At 40.6% G+C, this 26,892-nt stretch overlaps 1 protein-coding gene across 1 annotated transcript in view; it reads left to right on the top strand.

The window, feature by feature from the left end:
* The window catches only part of unc5a (unc-5 netrin receptor A), an 860,398-nt gene that overhangs the window by 702,315 nt on the left and 131,191 nt on the right, over positions 1 to 26,892 (top strand). Inside the window, exon 7 of the mRNA XM_048542935.2 lies at positions 23,195 to 23,359. Coding sequence (XP_048398892.2) covers positions 23,195 to 23,359 — 165 coding nt within the window. The remainder of the gene's footprint in view (positions 1 to 23,194; positions 23,360 to 26,892) is intronic.

The following is a 26,892-nucleotide window of genomic DNA, read 5'->3' as shown; positions in this document are numbered from 1 at the left end:
TCTGGAGCACTAAGTTGGGGAAGAGGGGAAATATTTCCTTTCAGAAAGTAGTAAGTAGGTAGAATTCTCTTCACCAAAGATAGTGGACTATTGAATAATTTTAAAGCTGAGTCAGGGAGATCCTTAATTAAGAAGGGAGTCAAAGTTTTCGGTTGTCGACAGGAACGGAGAGGTGCCAATCAGGCCTCCCATGATTTGATCAAATGGTGAGCAGGCTTAAGGAGCTGAACAACTTGCTCCTGTTCCTACTTTGGTTTTTTGTAAGTCCATTAAGGTATAATTGTTCATGTGGAAACATATTAGAGGAATAAAACACAAGTGCTGCTGATATGAATTTACAGCAGCAAATATTAAAAGTGCTTTTGAGGTAGGAAGATTGATAAATGTTTCACTGCCATTTTGTTGAAAGGTCACTTCAGTATTAACCCATTTCTTTCTTCCAGTTAGTGCCCAACATGCTGTGCATTTTCAAAATGTTATTTTTAACTAACTAAATATACTGTTGACCTGTGGCTATGTTCCTGATCTTAAAATATATATATAAAATATTGTTAGGTATTGTGTTGTACATATGTAAATTGATATACTCGAGCTTTTTCATTGCTTATCTGTATGTATCCCTATTAATGAGAATAAATGGGCCAAAAAGCAAAAGTTAATGGCATGTTATCTGTAATCTCCTCAGGCAATTCCCCAATGATTTTTTTTATTAATAGTAATTGAGAACATAAATTATGAATAAATGCTTTCTTCATTTTTTCTGGAAAAGTAACCCTGATGGCAATAATGATTTTTTCCCCAAGAAAGAAATGTAATTACTAATGTGTTACTTGTAACAGCCTTTTATCATTTTGCCCTCTGATATGCAAGCCACAGTTCTCCACTAAATCAAGCTCTTTCTTGTAGACTTTAGAAACTATCAGATTTTAAAGTTATTAACATTTACCAGCCACACTAAGTTTTGTTTTAAAGAAATCCAAGATTGTAGAATTTATTGAATTGGGAAAGAAAGTTCGTGTTCGGACTGTTTAAGCCTTTGAGAAAGTATTAAGGGCAATTGTTTGTGACTTAAGATTGTGACTGAACATCTTATTTTTGAAAGTCATTGCTGTCTACCTCAATCACTGAATTATCGGTGTGGGACAAAATGGGGGCAGAGAGCACCCAGCCGCTCTTTAAGCAGGCAGTGAGACCAGGAATATTGACCCACTGAATAATTGAAGTGAGAATGACCTGGCTGACAACCCTAACATCTGATGAAAAAAATGTATTTCACTACAGCTGAAGAAAAGAGACTCCAAGGGCATTCCCTTGACAACTGGGAACCTAATGAAGTTGACTGGCTTTTCTTGAATTTTAGTAATGGCTTGGGAATAACTGTTATCTGTTTCATTCTCCAAGGCAAAGCTTCAACTAATCAGAATCTGCTTGCCAACCAATCAATATCTGATTTCTTCTTCAGTATATATTGTTCCTTTGGTATTCTTGCATCTGGTCTGATGAGACAAAATGCTTTCACAATTCATCTCTTCTTTCAGTGCACCTGCAAGATAACGTTCAAAAGAAGTAAAGTGGTCGTACTGTTACCAAACAAAGACAGCTGCTCTCTCTTTAGAGAGAGAGAGAGAGAAAGAAAGAGAGAATGGGGGGAGAGAGAGAGAGGGAGAGGGGGAGGGAGAGGGAGGGAGACAGAGACAACCGATGGTGGTTTAACCTGAGGGTCACGATGCCTCGGGCAAGGGGAGAGGTTGAGAAGGAGATTCCTTTTTGGTGACCTCAGCCAAGGCTGGACATTAAATCCACGCTGTTGCCATCCCTTTGCATTGCAAACCAGTTGTCCACCCAACTGAGCGAACTGGGTGTATTTGATCTATACTTTAAAGAATTTTTTTTTGAGGAAAATGAATAATCAATTAATGTTGCCACATCTTGAAATAACAACAATAAAAGTGGATTTATACTGCATTGCCAGTCTATTGCAACAAGTATGAAAACTATCAGAAAAAGAACACCACACTTCTCAAATGGTGGCATGAATAGTGTCCCAAATGGAATTAAGCATAATGTGCTATGTACTATTGGGATTACACAGCTAGAGACGTCTCAACATTAAAAAAAAAGACAAGGTAGCCCATGGAATGGAAACTTATCAACTCCCAAGATGCACTTGCAGTTTACTGATTGCATATGTTCAGCGAAGTTAAGCATGATAACAGATTACCTTTTAATATTTTATGATAATATGAATTCTGAAGGTTGAAGGTTTGAAGCAAATGAAGTAAAAGAACTTTAGGGTAATGGAATAGAATAGTTATACAACAAAGGAATCATGTAATGGATATATGTCCTTTGTAGAATTATTTTGTCTGAGAGCTCCAATCTCAAAAAACAAAGAAAATTACAGGACAGGAACAGGCCCTTCGGCCCTCCAAGCCTGCGCCGATCGAGGTCCTCTGTCTAACCTGTCATCTATTTTCTAACGGCCTGTGTCCATTTGCTCCCTGCCCATCCATGTACCTGTCCAAATATATCTTAAAAGACCCTAACGTGTCTGCGTCTACCACCTCTGCTGGCAACGCATTCCAAGCACCCACCACCCTCTGTGTAAAGAACTTTCCAAGCATATGTCCCTTAAACTTTCCTCCTCTCACTTTGAACTCATGACCCCTAGTAATTGAGTCCCCCACTCTTGGGGGGAAAACTTCTTGCTATCCACCCTGTCTATACTCCTCATGATTTTGTAGACCTCAATCAGGTCCCCCCTCAATCTCCGTCTTTCTAATGAAAATAATCCTAATCTACTCAACCTCTCTTCATAGCTAGCACCCTCCATACCAGGTAATATCCTGGTGAACCTCCTCTGCAGCCTTTCCAAAGCGTCCACATCCTTTTGGTAATGTGGCGACCAGAACTGTACACAGTACTCCAAATGTGGCCGAACCAAAGTCTTATACAACTGTAACATGACCTGCCAACTCTTGTACTCAATACCCCGTCCGATGAAGGAAAGAATGCCGTATGCCTTCTTGACCACCCTATTGACCTACATTGTCACCTTCAGGGAACAATGGGCCTGAACACCCAGATCTCTCTCTTCATCAATTTTCCCTAGGACTTTTCCATTTACTGTATAGTTCGCCCTTGAATTTGATCTTCCAAAATGCATCACCTCACATTTGCCCAGATTGAACTCCATCTGCCATTTATCTGCCCAACTCTCCAGTCTATTTATATTCTGCTGTAATCTCTGACAGATCCCTTCACTATCAGCTACTCCACCAATCTTAGTGTCATCTGCAAACTTGCTGATCAGACCACCTACACCTTCCTCCAAATCATTTATGTATATCACAAACAAAAGTGGTCCCAGCACAGATCCCTGTGGAACACCACTAGTCACAGGTCTCCAATTTGAGAAACTCCCTTCTACTACTACCCTCTGTCTCCTGTTGCCTGGCCAGTTTTTCATCCATCTAGCTCGCACACCCTGGAACCCATGTGACTTCACTTTCTCCATCAGCCTGCCACGGGGAACCTTATCAAACGCCTTACTGAAGTCCATGTGTATGACATCTACAGCTTACCCTCATCAATCAACTTTGTCATGTCCTCAAAGAATTCTATTAAGTTGGTAAGACATGACCTTCCCTGCACAAAACCATGTTACCTATCACTGATAAGCACATTTTCTTCCAAATGGGAATAGATCCCTGAAAGTTGCCACCCAGGTTGATTGTGCTATTAAGAAGGCTTATGGTGTTTTAGGTTTTATTGATAGAGGGATTGAGTTCCGGAGCCGTGATGTCATGATGCAACTGTACAAAACGCTAGTGCGGCCTCATTTGGAATATTGCGTGCAGTTCCGGTCGCACCATTACAGGAAGGACGTGGAAGCATTGAGAAAGGTGCAGAGGAGATTTACCAAGATGTTGCCTGGTCTGGAGCAAAGGCCCTATGAAGAAAGGCTGAGGGACTTGGGTCTGTTCTCATAGGTTGGTGCACCATCGACGGCCGAATGGCCTGTTCTGCGCTGTATTGTTCTATGTTCTATGTTATCCCTCAGTATCTTCTCCATTAGCTTCCCAACCACTGATGTCAGGCTCACCGGTCGATAATTACCTGGATTATCCTTGCTACTCTTCTTAAACAAGGGGACGACATTAGCAAGTTTCCAGTCCTCTGGGACGTCACCCATGTCTAAGAATGCTGCAAAGAATCTCAAAGTGATATAACTGTTTGAATGGTTGTCAAATTAACTTGCCTGACATTGACAGTCACAAACACTTAATATTCCTGTTGGGTAAGATTGTAGAAAAGAATCAGATATTTACCCATTAACCCTGCAGAAGGAAGCACTTGATGTACAATGATACAACTTAAGAGACTCCTGCTTTAGTTGAGTCAGAATCTCAAATGAATATCTGTATTCTGCCAACATGGATATGTGTGGCTAAGCCAAGCATGTTCTGCTGAAGTGCAGGCTCAATAAGGAAATCTTTTAAGAGGAAATAATCTATGATGGGTGTTGGAAATTCAAGTGATGGGACTGTGTATATTTTCTTTGACAGCCTGATCCACTGAGGGTTTGCTCTTGGGAAGCTAGATTGTTGATTCCCTGTCTTGTAAGCAAAGGAGACAAGTGAGGTCCTCAACAAACAATTGATTTGTGTGAAACAAGCAGCAATATTGAAATATTTCTGCTCATGTCCTGGAAGACTCTTATATGAACAGAACAGTAAGGAAACAATGAATTCATTGATAACACAGTGTGGAGCTGGAGGAACACAGCAGGCCAGGCAGCATCAGAGGAGCAGGAAAGCTGATGTTTCGAGTTAGGATCCTTCTTCAGAAATGGGGAAGGGGGAAGGGAGCTCTGAAACCAGGGGAGGGGTTGGGCTGGGGAAGGTAGGTGGGATGGTGATAGGTGAGTGCAGGTAGGCAGACGTGGGAATTGGTTAGTTAGGTGGGAGGAGTGGATAGGTCAGAGAGAAGACAGACAGGTCAAGGTGGCAGGGATGAGAGAGAGGGTTGGTTATGGGATGAGGCTGGGAGTGGGGAGATTTTGAAACTGGTAAAGTCCACATTGAGACCATTGGGTTGTAGGCTCCTATAATGAGGTGCTGCTCCTCCAGTTTGCAAGTGATGTCATTGTGACACTGGAGGAGGCCCAGGATGGACATGTCAACCAGGCATTTGGAGGGGGAGTTAAAATGGTTCACTACTGGAAGGTGTTGCTTGTCACGAACAGAGTGCAGGTTCTCTACAAAACAATCTCTGAGCCTCTGTTTGGTCTCACCAATATAGAGGAGACCACATTATCGGGAGCAGCGAATGCAGTAGACCACATTAACAGATGTGCAAGTGAACATCTGTTTGATGTGGAAGGTTTTTTGCGGTCTTGCATGGAGGTGAGGGAGAAGTTGTAGTGATTCATTGTCTTCCTTTGCTGGATTTGGAAGAGGGAAACGAGGCTGAGGGACAAGTTGACAAATAGAAATCCATCATTTACACCATCAATCATTTACTCCCTCACAGTCACCAATCCAGTAAAAGTCCAAACCTTAGGGGGAGTGGGAGAGGTCAGTGGAGTGTCGGGCTAGGCTGATGGAGTGATCATTCAGGTGAGGAGTGCGTTGCAGGTGTTACACGCTACACAGGAAAGGTGGCAGTGAATAAGAACATTCGAGCAGAAGCTAAGCAAATGTCTCTCTTGCCTATGAAACATTCGAACAATGATTTCAGGAATTGTGTGGATAAAGAAGGATACAGTCAGAGCCATAGCATGAAACAAAGACATCGCAAAGTCTGAGAAATAAGGCGTAGAGCTGGATGAACACAGCAGGCCTGCCTGCTCCTGTAAACCTAACATATTGCAAAGTCTTTGATAGAAGTAACTACAGATGCTGGAGAATCTGAGATAACAAGGTGTAGAGCTGGATGAACACAATCAGACCAAGTAGCATCAGAGGAGCAGGAAGGCTTAGGCTTCACAGTGGGGCTAAAATTGTTTCAGAGATAGCAGGAATTGCAGATGCTGGAGAATCTGCAATAACAAGGTATAGAGCTGTAGCCCTCTGATACTGCTTGAACTGCTGTGTTCATCCAGCACTACACCTTGTTATCTCACATTGCAAAGTCTGACAGGAAATGTACAGCACTTGGCCATGACAGTGGCAGAATCCAGGGCCCTCTTGTGGCAACTAAAGTGAGTCGCAGCTGAAAGGCTTTGTTTCATCTCCCACAGAATACAAAGGCATCATGGCAAGATATCACCACTGAATTACAGGATTTGACTGGTGTGTTTTTTTTAAATGTAGGTAATCGTTAGTGAGGGGCAAGACAGACCTCTCTCTATGGCCACAGAGAGGTCTGTTGCTTTCTTGGTGTCAGGGTCAAGGATATCATTGAGTTACTGCAGGCCATCCTGAAAGGAGATGGTGATAAGTCAGAGGTGCCAGCAATATTGAGAGAGTGAAAGATGAGGTCTTGTGTCAAGCTTTCAGGGAGTTAGGCAGAAGATGGAAAAACAAGATCTCAAAGGTTTTAATCTCTGGATTACTCATGGAACCAAATGCTAGCGAGTACAGATTTAAGAGATTGCAGCAGATGAACGTGTGCCTCAAGAGATGGTGCAAGAGGGAGGGTTTTAGATTGTTGGATCCTTGGGAAAATTTCTGGGGAATGGGAACCTCCTACATGAAAGGCAGCCTGTACCTGAATCAGAATGGGATAAACATCTTCGGGGGAGGCTTTGCCAGCGCTGTTGAGAGAAGTTCAGACCAGTTCAACAGGGCATGGTCACAGTGCCTTAGCTCAATCATGATGCAGCATAGGAAGTTCTGGCATGTTGAGTCTCAGTGGAATAAGATGAGGCTAAATGGCCCCTATTTTAAAGCTATGAGTGTTAGAGACAGGACAGATGAGTTAAGGGTGTAGATTACACATGGAATTGTGATGTAGTGGCTATGACAGGGACACGGTTGAGGGACGGACAGGACTGGCAACTCAGCAATCCACAATATAGGGTCTTCATGAGGATAGGGGATGGTGTAAAAGAGAAGGTGCGGTAACATTATTAATTAAGACGTCAGTTACTGTAGTAAGAAGGGACAATGTCTTGGAAGGGTCATGAAATGACGTTCAGCGGGTACAGCTGAGAATAAAAAGGGTGCAGTCACATTGATAGGAGTGTACTACAGGCCATCAAACAGCTAGTGTGCAACTGAGGAGCGGATATGAAGACAATTCACTGAGGTGTGTAAAAATAATAATATGTTAGGGGATTCCAACTCCCCCAATTTTAATTGGAATAATAATATTAAAGGGCAGGAGGAGGCAGATTTCTTGAAATGTGCACAGGACAGCTTTTAATGTCAACATGTAGATAGTCCTATAAGTGCTAGTGCTCGTGCTAGTGCAGTGCTAGACCTAATTCTGAGCCAAACAGTTATTTAAAGTAGCAGTGGGAGACTATTTTAGTGATAGTGACCACAGCCCCACAGATTTTAAGCTTGTTATGGGAAAGGATAAAGATGATCTGAGAAGGAGGTTTTGGATTGGGGGAAGGCAGGTTTTATTAAAATAAGGCAGGATTTAGCCAAAGTATGCTGTGAATAGCTACTGTTTGTGGAAGGTAAATCTGCAGAACAGTAGGGTGTGTTCAGAATGGAATTGTGGAGAGTACATCCTTAGGGTAAAATGTGGGATGTCTAGGAATATTAAGATAGGATAGGAGGAAAAGAGAAGCATAAAACAGGTATAAAGGGTGCAACAGAGGCCCCATTTTAGTATGGATTGTGCAGGAGGGAACTTAAGAAAACAGTTAGAACAAAAAAGAGCATGAAAAGTTATTGGTGGGAATAATTTGAGATCATTATGATTATTCATAATAATTATTTTACAAGTGTATCAAGGTGACAACAATAATCAGAAATAGAGTAGGCCCCATCAGGGACCTAGGAAGAAACCAATATATGGAGCTGGAGAACATCGGCAGAATACTAAAATAGCGCTTCACATCTGTCTTCACTTGGGAGGAAGAGAATGTAGCTACAGAATTTGAGAGGATAGACTGAAAGCTTCTTCAGAAGTTTGATGTAGGGAATGAGGAAGGTTCAGTGGGCTCACGAGTGGACAAATCCCCAGATCCAGATAAGTTACATTCCAGACTAGATGAGAGATGTGGCAGGAAACCATGTGGCCTTGACCATATTGGGTTAATATTTACATCAGTCAAGGTGCTGTTAAGACTGGGTCATATTCAATTGGGACCGTCCTACCAGCTTAGCCCAAAGGTAGGGAGCTATGGTCAGTCCTGAGTTTTCTCAATAGTGGCCCCAATGGACAAAGTTCATGGAGCCTTGGGGAAAATGGGAAGCTCAAACCTGGGAATGACTGTCATAAACTGGCTCACACAGGCAATGATTTCTGTGCGAAAGAAACCTGGACTGATTTGAAGCTTTACATTGTAATCCAGAAATGCATCCCAAGTTAGACTGATTAATAAGGTTAGATCACATTGTGATCCAGGGAAAGCTAACTAATTGGATTCAAGACTGTAATGACAGTAGGAGTCAGAGGGTGGCGGTAGAGGGCCATTGTTGAGACTGGAGACCTGCGACCAATGGTGCGCTGCAAGGATTAGTACTGGGTCCTCTGTTGTTCATCACTTATATAAACAGTTTGGATGACAATATAGGAGGCATGGTTAGTAAGTTTGCAGATGATACCAAAATCAGTGATACGGTGGACAGTGAAGAAGGTTATCTAACAGTACAATGGGATCTTGATCAACTGGGCCAGCGGGTCAAGGAAATAGTAGATGGACTTTAATTCAGATAAATATGAGGCACTGCATTTCAGTAAGACAAACCATGGCAGGACTTACACAGTCAATGGTAGGCCCTGGGAAATGTTCTTAAACAGAGAGACCAAGAGGTGCCAGGACATAGTTCCTTGAAAGTGCCATCACAGGTGGACAGGGTAGTGAAGAAGTGTTTGGTATGCTTGCCTTCATCAGTCAGAGCGCTGAGTGCAGGAGTTGGGGTGTCATTGTTACAGCTGTACGAGACATCGGTAAGGCCGATTTGGAGTACTACACACACTTCTAGTCGCCCTGCTATAGGAAAGGATGTTATTAAACTGGAAAGGGTGCAAAAAAGGGTATACAAGGAGGTTAGTGAAACTGGAAGGTTTGAGTTATAAGGAGAGGTTGGATAGGTGGGACTTTTATCCCTGGAGTGTCGGAGGGTGACCTTACAGAGTATTAGAAAATCATGAGGGACATAGATACCTGAATAGTCAAGGTCTTTTCCTAGGGTAGGGGAGTCCAAAATGAGAGGGTATAGTTTTAAGATGAGAGGAGAAAGATTTAGAAGGGACCTGAGGGGCATCAGATGATGTTGCGTATATAGAATGAGCTGCCAGAGGAAGTGATAGAAGTGGGTATCATTATAGCATGTAAAAGACATTTGAACAATTATATGGATTAGAAAAGTTTAGTGGGGTATGGGCCAAACATAGGCAAATGGGATTAGTTCATTTTAAGAAACCTGGTCGGCATGGATGAGTTGGGCCAAAAAGTCCTGTACCTGTACTGTATGACTCAATATTGTTACTGCATGCTGTGCCCTCCACACTGGAACTGTCAAAGGGTGCATCTCTTGGATACAGAATAAATGAGGGACTGGCAGTTTCCGAAGGATTGGGACTTTGACTGGGACGGCCATCCAAGAGAGTGTTTCAGAGCAATTCATGATCGTTTGCGAGAACCCAGAGAGAACCTAACTGAACCAAAAGTATTGGAGAAACTGACTGTACCTGCAAAGCAAGAAATAGAGCTGATGTTTTCAGTTCAATACGATGTTTCTTGCAAAGAACAACAGGTGCCCACACAATGGAGCTGACCAGTTACCTGGTCTTCAGCAGTCCTCTAGCGAGTAGGTGACCTGTGGCATTTCTTCACTGTCCAGCTGGAAAGACATGCATCTGGCACAAGTGAAAATGGGAGGACAATGCAGCACAGTTCAGTGAAGCTTCCCATCCGCATGAGTGATTATTCTGTTCCTCGGCTAACCAGAGAATTTCCTCTTCATATGGACTCAGAAATCTTGTGTCTACCATCTCCATTTCAGCCTTGTTCCATTTGATCTTTACTGTAATGAAACAAAGTGAGTGTTTGATTATGATGGAAGTAGATAGAAGAGCAGCTTGTGTTGATGCAGGAGAAGGGAAAGGTAGCGAAGTGTCGCCAGTCAGTGAGTAGGAAGCACCAATGGCAGGATGAGTTAGTAGTGTGGAAGGATGAGGTAGGTAAGAATTGTTGAATAGATATGTTACTTTCAATAATAAGAGATGTAAACCATGAGCCTTGGTGTGATCCATGTGCATGGTGGGGTTAGAATGTGTGGTCAGCATTAGACCATTAACCTTCTTCCTGCAGTGTTGGCTGTTCCTTTTTAACACTGACCTAGATGCTGTCTTGGTTCAGGCTGACTGAGTCTACTGTCGTGACATCCTCTGGCAGACTGTAGAATAAAGCACTGCCCTCCTGTCCACTGTCCATTCCACCAGCAGCTCTAGGTCCCTAATGGCTTCCCTTTCTGGCCCACGTCCTTGGTTAAAGCTGTTGAGCCCCATAGTGTGTGGAGCAGTCCCTAGCCTGCAGTGTCTGAGTAGTGTGCAGCTAGGCTTTAACTATGGAGCAAGCAGCAAGAACGTGAGTATGTCCCAGCAGTATTGAACACTCCCACTTGTCCTACTGTGTGATTATGCGAGAAGCCAATTGTACTCTGGATGGATAATTAATGAGGTGGAGAATGGAAGACAGCTCATGTGGAGATCGAGCCACACTGAGCCAAGTGCCATTAAGCTCACTTCAACTCAAAATCAGAAAATCCAGAGAGGGATCATTTTGATCAAATACTAATCCAAATTAATGTTATGATAGCCCAATTAATTATGACAGTTTAACTTGAAGATTTCAACATCAATCTTCCTTAGTTCTTGTTCTAAAATACCCCTGACTTTTAATGATATTAATTGGACTAGTTGTCCTTCATAGAATAGTGTTGTCATGTCAGCCAAAACAATAATTTCTTTGACTGCTGACTCAACTTTAGTTCCGATAGGTACATCTTACAGCTTAACTCACTTCCAAAAGCATTTTGGGCAACACGTAAATGGCTATAAAGCTTGATTTCCAAATTCCAGGCCCAGGCACATCAGTTTTAAACTTGGATAAATCAACAGAATTTTAAGGTCTTGCCAAAGAGAATTTTAGCATAGAAGCAGATTCTATACATTTATTGATTTTCACACTTTTTGGATTTACCCACTTATTTCACAAAAAAAAGTGTACTCTTCGAAGTTAAGATGAGAAATCTAACAGTAAAAGCTTTGTAAAGAATTTTAACTCAGCAGTACTTTCAATCTTATTGCATTGACAATATATTAGCGAGCTCAATATCATTAACATAAATGTGAGTTAGAAGACATTAACATTAGATAATATTGCAATCTTTTTTGAAGTTATTGCTACTAGGTGTCACTTGATAGCATTGTTGATGGCACATTCCATCATTTCTGTAATGATTGAGCGTTGTTTGACCATGCAGTAATAGATCAGATTGGATTTGCCCTACTTTTTTTGAAAGTGTGACATACCTGACCAATTTTCTGCATTCTGAGGTTGATTCCAGCATTGTGTATATGTAGTGCAAGAGCTTACCTCCAACCATATGAGTTTGAAACAAGAGAAGGCCCTTGATCCCTAGAACCTTCATGGCCATTCAATTAAATCATGGTGATCTGATTAATACATTATCCTGTCTACCAGCAGTAACCTTTTGTATTTTTTTAAATTAATTTGTGAGATATGGCTGTTGTTGACTGGCCAGCATTTATTATCCACTCCTAGTTGCCCTTCAGAAAGCACTGGCGAGCTGTTGCCTTGAACAGCTGACTGTATTTGCGAACCATACAATGCTTTAAGAGAGGAAGTATCACACTTTTAACCCAGCAACACTGAAGGAAACACAATATATTTCCAAATGAGGATGGTGAGTGGTTTGAAGAGGAATTTCTTGTTTCTGCCACCCTTGTGCTTCCAGATGGTGGTGGTTGTGAGTTTGGAAGGCACTGTCTAAGAGTGTGGTGGTGCTTTCCTGCAGTACACCTTGTAGATGATATACGCTGCTGGTATGGAATGTACCAAGGCAGAGAGAGTGAACATTTATGGATGTGGATGTAATCAAGTGGGTTGCTTTGTTCTGTATGGTATCTAGCTTCTTGAGTAATTTTGGAAATATAGTCAATCAAGCAAGTGGGGACTGCTCCACTGTACTCCTGATTTATGATTTAAACCTGATGGACAGGCTTTGGGGAGTCAGAAGATGATTCGCTCATTGTAGGATTCTTAGCCTCTGACCTACTCTTGTAGTCACAGTATTTATATGACTAATGTAGCTCAGTTTCTGGTCAACAGTAACCTCAGAATGTTAATAATGTGGGATTTAGTGATGGTAATGCAATTGAATGTCAAGGGGAAATGGATAGATTCTGTCTTGTTGGGGATGGCACTTTTGTGGCGTGAAAGTTTCTTCTAATCTGTCAACCCAGCCCTGGTTATTGTTCAGGTCTTGTTGCATTTGGACGTGGACTACTTCAATATCTGAAGAGCTGTGAATGATGCTGAATATGGTGCAAAGATCAGTGAACGTCCACACTTCTGACTTGATGGGGTGAAGGTCTTTGAGATGGCAGCTGAAGACGGATAGCGCTAGCACACCATCTTGATAACTTGGCTGGTGTAGTACAGTGCCCCTACTTATGGGCCAAAAGGACTAGATTTGAGATTCACCTGCCCCAGGGGTTTGTCTTATCATTTCTGGACAGGTTGGTTAAAAATGTCTACTTTGAGTAACTTCTGGAGCTCAGTTAATGGAATTCTGAGAATCAGAACCAAATTACAGGTGACTCCAAGCAGAGAACAATCACTGAATTACTATTGGCTGCTGTTAGAGCTCACTTTGTCAAATGTGACTCTGATCTTACAGCAGTCATTCTCTCCTCATTTCTACAATTCGGCTCATTTGTACATGTTGGTCATCAGGTCAGGAGCTGAATTGCCCTGGTGCAACCCCAACTGAGTTTTAGTGAGCAGGTTTTTGATAAACATGTGCTGCTTGATATCATAACTTCACCGATGGTTATGAGTAGACTGATGGGAGCATAATTAGCTTGTTAGATCTGTCTTTTTTTTGTCATTGGCAGTTTTCCACATAGTCAGATTGTGTAGTGTCATAGCTATTCTGGAAGTGTATATCCAGGGGAATGGCAATTTCTTGAGCTCAATTCCTTAGTGCTGTCCTTGGAACATTAACCAGGTTTTTGCATTATTCAATGTCTTCAATCTTTCCTAGATGTCTTTTAACGTGAGTCAATTGACTGAAGACAGGTATCACTGATGCCAGGGTCCTAAAACGGACCATTCAGTCAGAGCTTTTGGCTGAAAATTTTTGCAAATGTTTCAGTCTTGTCATTTTCATTGATGTTCCGGAGTCCCCATGATTGAGGAGAGGCATATGCGTGGAGCCACCTCCTCCAGTGGTTTGCTAATTGCCCGGCACTATTCATGATTGAATATGACACAGCTTAGATTTGTTCTTCTCCAATGACCACCTCAAATTTTACTGCATAGTGGTCACTATCATCAAAATGCTCTCCTTCTAATATGTCTACCACTTCCTTTACTTTGCTTCTTAAAATTAGATCCAACACTGCATTCTCTTATAGGACTTGCTGGCATAAAATGCTCACCTGCATACATTTTAAGAATTCCACCATCTCTTAGCCCTTCACACTTTGTTTATCCCAGTTATTATTGGGGACATGGAATTATTTTTCCCTATTATTTTTACAGTTTTCCGAAATATGTCCACCTATCTGCCCTGCTATCTTTGTCTGGCTATTTGGAGGCCTATAGTATGCAATAATCTGATTTCTCCCAGTTGTTTTTAAGTTCTATCCATATAATCTTGATTGTAGAATCTTCTAATGAAGGGTCACCAGACTCAAAATGTTAACTCTGCTTTCTTCCTACAGATGCTGCAAGACCTGTTGAGTTTCTCCTGCAGTTTCTGTTTTTGTTTCAGATCTCCAGCATCCGCAGTTCTTTGTTTTATTATTCAAATATATTATTACTGCCTATTACAGTAATTGATTCCTTGAGCAATGCTGTGACAACACTTACTCAATTATTTGCACCCCCCCCCACCTTCCCCGTCTTGCCTGAAGATTCTAAATGCTGCTATATTGAGTTGTCAGTCCTGCCCCTTCCCCAATCACATCTCCATGAAATTATATCTCCTTGTGTTAATCAGCAACATCTGCCTTCCTTGCAAGACTCCTTGCATTAAAGTAAATGCTATGCAGTTTTACTGTTCTCCCTTAGGCCGTAATTTCACTATAATTTGCCCTGTCTTCCAGAATGTCTGGTCTTTTTTTTCTATGTTAGTTTTTGCATCACATCCTATTGTACCTTCCCCCTGTATCCTATCACCCTGCCAAATTAGACTGTGTGCTACTGGGGTCTGGCTTCACTCCCCGAAGGAACAATCACTCTCACCATTTCCAGCGCTGAAAAACTGTTCTTGAGTGAGATATAATCTGGAGCTTTCCCCACAATCTATCTTACTCCTTTCTTTGTCATCATTCCTTCCCTAACTGCATTTAATTAAGCTCTGGGGTGACATTTCCAAAATTGTGCTATCTACATAACTTTTAGCCTCATACTTGCACTGTAGTCCCTCCAGATCAAGTTGATGCTTGAGTTCCAGGTTTGTCAAAGCAGTAGTATTTCATGAAAAGACACTCATCCAATTACCAGAAGTATCTGTTCACTGGTTCATCCACTGTTCCCCTTTCACACTGTACACAACCTCCCAGACCACTCCCCTCTCAAGCTGATTTTTAACCTTTCTGACTGGTGCATCTGGTTCTAGTGCACAGGTTTTTCTCCATTGTATCAAAGTTTTGACAGGACTATAATCTTTGCTATGTTCAAGTCTTTATATTTTGTAGATTAAATCAAATAGTCTTAAGACCATTACCTAAGATGTTGGGGACCCCAGGAGAAAACTGAGATGAATCATTACTCGAAACATCTGCCTGAAGATGGATAAGAATTTTTTAGCCTTGTCTCCTGTTTTGATATGCTGGACTCTCCAATTTCTGGAGAATCCTCCTCTGGTCAATGGTTTAATTGTTCACTTTCTTTCATGATTGACTGTGACAGGACAACAGAGCTTTGATCTGCTTGGTCAGTCCTGAGATTGCTTAGATCTGTTGATATTTTTTAATTACACAGAGCAATAGGAAGAAGTATGCGGACAGGCGGGTTAAATCTTGGTCAAAGGGTCAGGTTTTGAGGAGCATCCTAAAAGAGGAGAGAGAAGCAGAGATATTTTAGAAGAAAATTCCAATGCTTAGTACTTTGGCCAATGGCACTGTCACCAATTTAGATAGTGGCGAAGACGAAGAGCAGCGTTAGAGGAGTTGCACTGGAGATTTTCACTGAGAAAGGGAGGGGCAAACAAAAGAAATCTTTTAAAACCTGTTTACTATGCATCAAGAGGAATTCTTACTCCTTCTCAAATAAATATGGTTCAATAAAAATGATGTCTTCCATTAGTAGCAGAGGATTAATGTAGCTTGAAATGAACAATGATTTTTCATTTCTAGTAGTTGGTATGATGAGATATTTTATAACTGAATATAAATCTTATATAAATCACCACTATAATTTTATGCGTTTCTACATTTAAAAATGCACATTGGCTTTATTTACTATGTATTAAAGTGATCCTTGAAAAATAGTTTTGTAGCAGATTCCAGACTGCCTACAATGGTGAGGTTGCTGTGCAATACTGAGTGCCAAGGCTTGACTCTGGGGGGAAAAATAGAATAAATCTCAGGTGACAGATTTCAATTTGATGTAAATGTAAATGCTTATAGTGGGAAATTAGCTCCTACAAAGTCATAGCTCCTAAACATTAACACCCATCGTGCATCAACCTGTTAAAGTGCAAGAAGTCAATAAGACATTTATTGTTTTTGGTGATTCAGGAAGCTCTGGTGTTTACTTATCCTCAATCGAAAGCCACTTAAAGCTCCACTAATACTGCTTTCAGATCAATGACCACTGAAGTAAACCTTAAACTAGGAAGATATAGGTGACACCAACACTGAATTAATTAGATGCTGCAATGTTCCTGTCTCTGAGTGGAGACACTTAGCTCATTTTACTATTATGGTTGGAATTTCTTATAAATCTTTTAAACCAAATACAATTCCAAATACAATGATGAATTCTCTTTTATTTAATATTAAAATATTTCTTACTTCTGAAAAAAGACAGAACGCATGAATAATTATGATTTATCTTTCTAAATCAAATAAGAAAGGGGGCGATTTTCATCTGCAGCACAACAGTTTGATAGTGTGTTCATTCTGATCACCTGACAACATACATGGGAAGCTTGTCCTATTTTGATGGTGTGCCCTGTCTAAAATATGTGTGGCAAGCTGTCTAGTGCTGCTAAACTGTTCGTAGGTAACTCGACCTTTGGGAGATTAGAGATACAGGATGGCAATTCTAAAGGGAAGACATTTTCTGCAGTATTTTTGATGTCTTAGACGCTCCAACCACACCACTGGAAGGGTAAGATGCACAATGTCCGAACTCCAAAGACTGACTGGTACAAATGGTGAGTTATTGGGTTCTGTGCAGGATGATTCACTTAACTGAAGTGAACAGGATCAGATTAAAGATAGATAGGACAGGTTAGAAAATAACTTGTTATAGCACAACCATTGCTGAAAGCTCCACTGAAGAGCATAGAGAGGCAGATATTAGATATTCAACTGTCAAAAGAAAAAAAAACTGCACAATTAATGAGCCTAATGGGTAGTATGCCAGGGGTTTACTGTTATGTATCAGAGATATGGAAGGACCTTTCTTCCTCCTTGCATACGGTTCCGGCATTTGGAATTGCAGATATCCATGGAACACATAATTACTTATTGGAACTTATGATTACTCATGTAGTTATGGCAGAATGGCCCTTCTTGCAAGAGTGTGCGCAGTTAATATCTGTGAGTATTGCTTGTATTGACAGAATGGCACCCCTATAAGACAAAAATAAATCATTAATTTATATGTTGCCATAATACCAACATGTATTTACTAATCAAATTCAACCTTGGTCGAGAAAGCCACAGGAAGAGCAGCATGGTGGCTCATTGGTTAGCACTGCTGCCTCACCCTTGGGCGAATTTCTGTGTGGAGTTTGCACATTCTCCCCAGGTCTGCGTGGGTTTCCTCCAGGTGCTCCGGTTTCCTCCCACAGTCCAAAGATGTGCAGGCCAGGTGGATTGGCCATGCCAAATTGCCCATGGCATTCAGGGATTTGTAGCTTAGGTGCATTATAGGGAGATGGGACTGGGTGGAATGCTCTGAGGGGCCGTGTGGATTTGTTGGGCCAGAGGGCCTGTTTCCACACTGTAGGGATTCTATGATCTAAGTTCTAAGAAGGCCCTACAGGTTAGGAATTCCCATGTTTGATCATTAGTTTGGTGGGCTGCAACAAGAATGCTATGAAAAGTATTGTCGTTAGCTCCGGGTGAAATGTCAATCTGAATTATCATTCTAAATAGAGCTGTTTGCATTGTTACTTAAGGATAAGGTAAGGCTCAACTTGAAGGAAGGGAAAATTGATGAACAACAGATCAAAATAAAAGAAAAAGCATTAATATGTTTTTATGGGAGAGGATTGAACATGTTTTAGGAGAAGGTGTGAATCCATGTTTTGAATATGTTTTTACTTAAATATGCCTTTACACTAAAACTTTTTGATGCAGATAGCAGATCTTAAATGAAATGTTACTCTGGAACTCCAATCTATTCCTTGTCCTCTGAGGAGAGATTGAAAACAGTTTAGGGTTAGAGTTTAGAAGGATGAAGGGCGATCTAATTGAAGTGTATAAGATGCCTAAAAGGATTGACAAAGTGTATGTTGAATGGATATTAGGGGGGCAAAGGGATGGCATATTTAAAAAAAAAGATGAGGAATTACATCTCTGAAAGGGTTGTGAATTTGTGGAATTCAGTACACTGGAGTCTGCTAAGTGCTTGGCCACCTGAATAAATTTAAGGAGGACATAGACAGATTTTTAATTAGTAATGGGTTTAAGGGTTATAGGGAGTGGTGGGAAAGTGGAGTTTGAGGCCAAGATGAGATCAGCCATGATCATATTAAATGCCAGAGCAGACTGAAGAGGCTAAATAGCCTAGTGCTGCTCCTAGTCCTTATGTACATTCGTAGGGTAAACTCGCATCACAACAAAAATATTTGTGAATGATTTTCTCAATAGCTACAACGGGAATCTTCACAAAACCGTAGAAAATTAATCACATTGCAAATGCAATATTTGGGTGCGGATCACAATTTACAAAATATCAGACAATATACACTCATCTTACACAACAATGTCAATTTAGAGTTTATCGTGCATTGTGAATAATTTAGTTCATTACAAAGAGCATTATATCCGAATTCTATTTTTGTGTTTCATACTTATAAATTAGACCATAATCCAGAAATGCTCACAAAATGGAAAAGTCTCCATTTCTCTCAACTAATTTTCAGAACAGAAGTGTAGATTAGAAGCTAATTTTAAGAACAGAAACTTAATTTACAATAGATGGATAGCAGAAGCTAAATGTTACAAGCATTTAACTTCAAAAAATATTTTGCAGTAACAAACAATTGCTGTTACAATAATAGAGGCACACCTGATATCTGAACCTATTGTAACACAAATGTAAAAGAAAAATACTGCAGTTGCTGGAGAACTGGAAAAAAAGTGTTGGAGAAACTCAACAGATCTGGCAGCATCTTCTGAATGAGAATCTAATCAAATTTAAAACATTGAGTTTGTTTCTTTCCCTACAAATGCTGCCCGAACTGCTGATTTTCTCCACTCCTTTGTTTCCGTTGTTTCGGAATCACAGAGTTCCAGCAACCACTGCTTAAACACAACTCCAAATTTATTATTGCATGATAGAATGAGAAATGAATGTTCGACAAGTGACATTTTTTGGTTTTGAATTGGTCCTGAAGTTGTGATCAGTCCAGTTCCAACAGTAGAAAAACAGCCTGTCCATTCATATAATTGAAAAATAAGGTGACAATACATATTCTGATCTGTCCTTGCTTGGTGGAAGACATTGGGCTAAATTCTACACTCCTTTGACTAAGTTCAAGTTTAGTCAAGTTCCTGGAGAGATGCTTGTTACATGGCTAAGTGAACTAACTCACCATATCTTACTGAAGGCACTACATCTGTGTTAAAACTTTAAGCGCACATTAAATACCTACCATATCCCTGTGGAGTGTCTCATGTCTGATTTCAACCCCACCTTACTACATGACATTCCTGAACAATTTGCCACTCAGTAGATATCCAGAATTCATTGGTACCCTTTGCGTCCACGACATCTTAAAAAGTCTGTTATGCACCCACCCACAGTGAGTGCAGAGTTGCCCTGCAAGATTCCTGAAAATCACCATGAAATGGAGGAATTTCAATACTCTGCAGTGCAGGGACATGGAGGCCCTACTAGACAGTGTGGTACAGAGGCAGGACATCTTTCAGACCAGGAGTGGAGGAGATGACTCCAGACCATGCCAGCTTTATATGAAGCTGCCAACTAGGTTAAAACAACTCAGTCATTTCGGGAAACATTTGAGTGAAAGGTACCTTGACTTGACTGAGGCCTGCTGATAACCTAGACAAGCATTCTTCCTTTGTGTATACGCTAACAGTATGGTAAGATAGCAGCAATGTGAGCCTTGTAACTCTGGCTGAAAGAGTTCAAACGCACCTGCATATATGAGATGAGTAGACTTCTTTGTCCAAGCTTTAGAATGTACAAATTTCTTGAGTAATTTAGATCCTTCATAACAGTTCTTACTTTGCAAGAATACTTAGTGTTATTCGTGAAGCCTGCTCAGGTAAACAAACCTGCTCAAGCGTGGCTGCATTATTAACTGATGCCTGCAGAAGCAAGTGGGGCTGAATCCATAGAACAGAATCGTAGAAGCCCTACATCGTGGAAACAGGCCATTTGGCCCAACTAGTCCACACTGACCTTCTGAACAGTATCCCATCCAGACCTATCCCCAACCCTTTCCCTGTAACCCTGCCATTCCCACGGCCAATCCGCCTAACCTGCAACTGGATATTGGGAGGAAACCAGAGAACCTGACGGAAACCCACGCAAACACAGGGAGAATCTGCAAACTGCACACAGACAGACCCCTGTGGGTAGGGTCGAACCTGGATCCCTGGTCCTGTGAGGCAGCAGTGATAACCACTCAGCCAGCTGAATATTCTATTCTGTTCATTTTCATTTTCCAAAAGTGGCTGAATTTAAAAAGACACAATACGCAAAATATTCACACGCGGTTCAGTTGTGTTGAAAAGAATGGTAGGGAACGGAAGACAAAGAGAGCATGGCTGTTCGGGCAGTGGAAGGATCCTGGAGAATGGAGGGAGTAAATGGAATGCAGTGATAAGGCAAGAGGGACAAGGAACAGTGGGAACTGCATATTGACATGTGGAACACAATGGGGGTAATCTGGTGTGATGGAAAAGGAGAAATGGTTAGTACTTGAATAAAGAGTCAGGTAAAACTAAGGTTGACACAGGGACCTGGATGAGTGGAATCAAGGGAAAGAGCAGGAATATCAAAGGAGGAAGTGGCAGAGGCCAGGAGCCAGAGGGAGAGATTGAGGAAGGGCCGACAGGACACCAGAGGGAAGGAGGACACCAACTACAGTGTTAGAGGGGGAAGAATAGTGCGTGATTTAATTGAATGAAAAAGTAACAACCAGCATCTTTGTCCTAAATCAGTTTGCAAAAGGTGACTTTGTCAAAAATAGGCAGGACACATAAGAGCAAACTATAACTTGCTTATAGCAGCACATTTAACTGAGATACTCAAAACAGATACTGACATGTACTAGTGATAATGGGAACTGCAGATGCTGGAGAATCCAAGGTAACGAAATGTGAGGCTGGATGAACACAGCAGCCCAGCAGCATCTCAGGAGACATGTACTACTGTGCAAACATTCAGTTAGTGGCTTAGTGCTAAAGGGAAGCACTCCCTGTAATACAAAGGTGAATAAGCTCTATCAACTCCTCACACCAACACTCCAATCATGTCTTAAGATGCATTTCATTCTGACAAAAAGTGTAAGAATAAAGAACATAATAAACAAGAGCACAAATAGGCCATTCTGCTCACCTGCTTGCCCTGCCATTCTATCAGATCATGTCTGATCTGTGCCAGGTCTCAATTCCTATTTCATGCAAGCTCCTCATAGCACTCAAATCACATGTTTTTGCCCATTCACTCATTCTAACCATATCCTGCTTGTAGATTCCTTATGCCTTTGTATCAGCTGCATATAAAAATATAAATATTTGTTCATGCTGAAAAATGCCATCCTTACCCTGTGAATGCTTGATCCGCAGCTAGGAATAGCAGATCGGAGGCTTTCTGATTAGATTGCTGTTGATATTCAATCTCCTCTTCAGCACAGACACATTCCCCTCACTCTCCTGACAGCTCAGTGGCCTGCTCCTTGAAAGGATCAGGTTCCTTATGTTAGGCATCACCTACTCCCTCTTTGTGTAGGTGTGTATGTGCTCATTGTACTCAATACTTCTCTCCTTTTCCAGAATTAAGAGACATTAGCATGGCTGTATGAGTATGACATCATAGATATTGTGGTGTTGAAAAGTGCTGTCAAACACAAGTTGCTGCAGTGCATCTTGTGTCTGGTACAGACTGCCGCCACTGTGCATTGGTGGATGGACTAAGTAATGGTTGATGTACCAGTCAGGTCCCTGTTTTGTTGGTTGATGGTGTTGTATTGCGTGAGTGTTGCTGAAGCTTCACTCATCCAGGCAGGTTGGCAGTATTCATCATACTTCTCATTTGGGCCTTGTACTTGGTGAATAGATTTTAGGGAGCCAGGAGGTGAGTGAATCGCTACAAAATTCCCAGCCTCTGACCTGCTGTTATAACCACAATATTTAAGTTGCTGGTCCAGTTCAGCTTCAGGCAATGCATGACCCTTCCAGAATGGTGTTCGTGGAGGATACAGTGACATTATGCTTTTGAAGGTCCAGGGAATTAAATGATGCCTTAAAACATTTCCTTTAAAAGTTGACTATGACATCGCCTATGTTTACTTGCTCTTAAAATCTTTATCAATACTTTTTTTAACTTTTAGACTTGACTGCTCTGACACTTTTCCAACTGACTTTCTATATTCCACTGACTTTAAATTTAGCACCATCCAAATCTCTAATGCCAATACAGTAGGAACTGCCGATGCTGGAGAATCTGAGATAATACAGTGTAGAACTGGATGAACACAGCAGGCCAAGCAGCATCAGAGGAGCAGGAAAGCTGATGTTTCAGGTTGAGACCCTTCTTTTGACCCAAAACATCAGCCTTCCTGCTCCTCTGAAGCTGCTTGCTCGACTGCCGATATCCTAGTTTTCACACATTGTAAACAGCCTCAAATTTAATTGTTCCATCATTTTGGTCTTGCCTTCAGTTATCAGGTTCCTTTAAACTGGATTTCCCTCCCTAAATCCCATTACTTTGTTATGTCTCTTTCTTGCTTTATAGCATTCCGTAAAACCTATCTCCTTGGCTAAGTTTTTTGTCACATACTGGACGTTCTAAATTTCCTTAATATGGCTCATTATTACATTCCGTTTAACATGTTGCTGTAAAGCATGATGGGACGTTTCATTATCTTAGCCTTATATAAACACTAAGTGTTGCTGTTAGTGTGATGGCACATTAAAGCAGTTGTGTTTCATCATGAGCTTCCATTTATCATTTCTTTACAAACTGACCTGAATCAATATTGAACTGCACACATTACAATAGATTTACAGTAATTCAATTAAATAGTCTATTCTGTAGTATGGATTGAAAGTTGTGTTTTGATTTTAGAAGAAATTAATTTTATCCCAAGAAGAATTTGGAGATGTCAAACTTCCACAAAAAATTGACCTTCAATATAAGTTTCTTTTCATATTTTAGTAGATGGAAGTTGGACTGAATGGAGCAAATGGTCAGCGTGTGGAACAGAATGCACACATTGGAGAAACAGGGAATGTTCAGAACCAGCACCAAGAAACGGTGGGAAGGAATGTGATGGACTTGTTATGGAGTCAGAAAACTGCACAAATGGTTTATGTCCACAAGGTATATACCATTTTATTATATGATTTTTTACTGGAAAGAAGAAAGCATGCCACACAGAAGTGTGACAAAGCACAAATTTTACAGATATTCCATGGTTTATTCAGAAAGAAATGTAAAACATTCAGGTTTAAATTTATTGGAAGAATTAGATCTAGAACTAAAATCAAAATATCTCCAACGTAGGCAACGTTGATATCTCTATATATTATTATAGGTATAACAGTGATTAAAAACAAGAATTTACTAGAAAACAAACTAAAACTTACCACTATGCTGAACTGAAATATTGTTTTGATTTTAAGCTGTTCTGTTATTCTCAAAGATCCTAAAAATGCAGTTGAAATGGTTATACAAAGTAAGATTGAAAAAATACAGAAAATTGAGTTACATGCAGTGTAATAAAATCAATTCACCAAAATTGATTAAGCAAGCACCAGGAACAACATTATAGTGTTGGCAACCTTCCATCTCAGAAGGTGGTGGTTTACAATGTGTTGGTCAACTCTATTTTAAGCATTACCTAATATGCCTCAGGAACCCCACTCTAGCATGGCAGGCATGATTGATGTAGCCCTCCAAATAGTCAACCTTATTAGTCTTGGTATCAGTGACAGTCTCCCGGTTGTCACTGTCAAATGCCTACTGCCTTTTTGTTTAACTTGCAGGTGGCCTTGTAATGGGGATATAGGTACCCAGGATATTGTGTGGCCAGTTCATTCCACAGAAGGTCTTTGGATATATTGCTGTCATTGGTCAGATGATCTTGGCTGAGCCAGAGCAAATGTTTGCTTACCAATGGTGATGATGATAAAATGAGAATGTTCCAGGAACACGGAGTTGTGGAGTGCACTGAGGATGCAGGCTTGATATCCTTGCAGTTTGGTGATCTCAGTCGAGTTCTGTTGTTTCACACTGTCTCTCAGCTTTGACATGGCAGTTGTAACTTTTACAAACTGTGTGTTAATTTCAGCATCATGGTTGATGATGTTCCAAACTAAGACCTTCTCTTTTTTGAATGGGTTTGAGCTCTCTGAGTATTGTTGGAGCAGCACTCATTCAGGCATGTATTGAATATTCCATCACACAAATGATTGGTGTCTTTAAGATGGTGGGCAGGGTTTGGAGAATTAGGAAAAGAGTTGGGCACCACAAAATCTTCTATCTCTTACCATTCAGGAGATAAGTCAAGATTTTGAGTAATTTGTAAAGCATTAGCTAGACAGTGGAGTTAAAAGTGGTAAGCCTAACTTGAAGGTCAATTCATTTTCTAACTGTGATTTTTTTTAAAAAGTCTTCTGATTTCTGGGTATCAAACCTTTTGCTTGTAAGACATTTAATTGTCGGAAAGCTTCTAGAATATTATGAATAATTACATTCCCTTGAATAGGTTTTTTGTGCATAGTATTAATTCTCTGCAGTCAACAATGAATTGTGACCAACTGCAGCTCATAATTCTCTCAGGAGTCTGTGACAACAGTAAAAGCACCTTGTAAGGATGTTCAAACTGGAGACATATCGGAATCTGTTCAACTTTTTCCTTCATCTTAAAGGTTTGGAGATCAAAGAGATGGTGACTTAACTTGGCTCAGTATGAGAACATGGCTTGCAACACATCAGGATAGGGGGAATCTGCAGCATTGTAACATTCTCACAGTCATAGTAAATAAAGTATACCACATCTCATGGTGCCCACATGTGATGCACTCTGAAAGTATACTTCAGACAAGCAATAGGAATTCACATGAAGGTGTAAAACAGTATGTTAAACATTATTTGATCTATTAAAATAATAATTCTGGTCTGAACGTCTTAGACACAAGAAGTATCCCGTATAATGAAATTGTGAATTGATACTGCTCATCGGGCAGATATTTTGATTGATTATATGGTAGAAGGTCTGGGATTGATGTTAACCATATATGTTAATGTTTGTAAGCAAGAAGAGTGATGAGACCTTATCTATAATAAGTTGCTGTCATCTCTGGTGCAAGAAAATACTAGATTATTTTGCTTTTACACTGTTTCCCGTGTCATTGGCATTGTTTCATGGTAGAGACTGTTAAAATAGTGGTGAATATGGGCTTGACAAATTTTAACTTCTAACAATGGATTGTTATATCTGAGACCTATTTTGATTAATACAGTTTCACCAAAGAAGAAATATGGATCTAACTGACTATGGTGGTCACCTGACCATAGATCTTTAAGCAGGCTCTTTGAGGCCTTTGTCTCAGAATAGCAAAATCTGCCTGCATTGGAATTAACATTTTTATCTAAATACATCAAAAGCAAGCTTTTGAGTCAACATCAAGAAATTTGCATTTCCTGCTTAATTCATACGTGTTTGATAATTCCATATATTGGAAGATGAAAGTCTAGCTTTCCAGCTAGCCAGCTCAAACATATGGTGGGAACCAGACACAGAAATGCACACTGAATTTTATTTCATCAGTTACCTTTGAATGGCATCATGGAGAGAAAGAAATAGAAGAATCTGTTTTTAAAAAATTGGAAGACTCTTTCCCCTTGCCAGTTTCTCTCATCATCACTGTAAATAAAATACAGCGAAAAAACATATTGGGAAAATGTCCGTTCACTCAGAACTTAAAGATAACTACAAGTTTTACCATTGATGAGGTTACAAGTCATATATTTGACAATTGGGTATCTGGATAAATATCTAACATGCCCAACATCAAGGATGCTGAGGATTTTTAAACTGTGTAATTTTCATTCCCTTCATTGACCTTTTAAGTTAGGCCCCTACTACTGCAGAGAGGGCACCTTACTGTGTTATGATTTAAAGCAGGTTAAGATGGTGATGGTGAGAATAAGGAATATATCAGGCACATAAAACATTTCCACGGGGTAAATTGAGAATTAATATTCTCACTTATATTGCAGTATTCTTTCAACGTGTCTGTGCAGTGGAAAACTGCAGAAGTATTTGCAGTAAAGAAAATACGAAGGACACATAGTAGCATGGAAGGAATGTCATTGGACTAGTGATCCGGAAACCCAGGCCAATAATCTGAGATTCAAATGCCACCATGGCATCAAGTGAAATTTTAACTCAATTAATAAAATCTGGATTTGAAAGCTAATCTCAGTAATGCTGGTCATGAAACTATCATTTGTTGTTGTAAAAACTCACCTAGTTTACTTGGTCACAGCAAAGCCCAAGGGCCAGCGTGCGGCTATGCTCAGGTTAAGAGCATGTGGCCACTATGCTTGGGCCATGTTTATGATTTCTGTCCATGGCCATGAGTTCACTAACCTCCTTTGGAGAAGGAAATCTGCCATCCTGAACTGGCCTGACTGATGTACAACTCAAGATCTACAACAAAGTGGTTCACTCTGAACTGCCCGTTGCAATTACCTTAACAAGCTTCTCAATTCAAAGCTGATCAGGAAACAGAGAATAAAAGTTAAATGTAATGGTGTACCACAGAGCTCAGTTTTGCGACTGCTTCTGCCTATTGAACATCAATGATTTAGTGTGGTTAGCTGGAATAGCATCCAAATCTGCAAGG

Source organism: Stegostoma tigrinum, chromosome 13 (genome assembly GCF_030684315.1).
Source record: "Stegostoma tigrinum isolate sSteTig4 chromosome 13, sSteTig4.hap1, whole genome shotgun sequence".
Lineage (NCBI taxonomy): Eukaryota > Metazoa > Chordata > Chondrichthyes > Orectolobiformes > Stegostomatidae > Stegostoma > Stegostoma tigrinum.
Note: the sequence above shows the minus strand (reverse complement) of the source record. Positions and strands in the feature narration are given on the sequence as shown.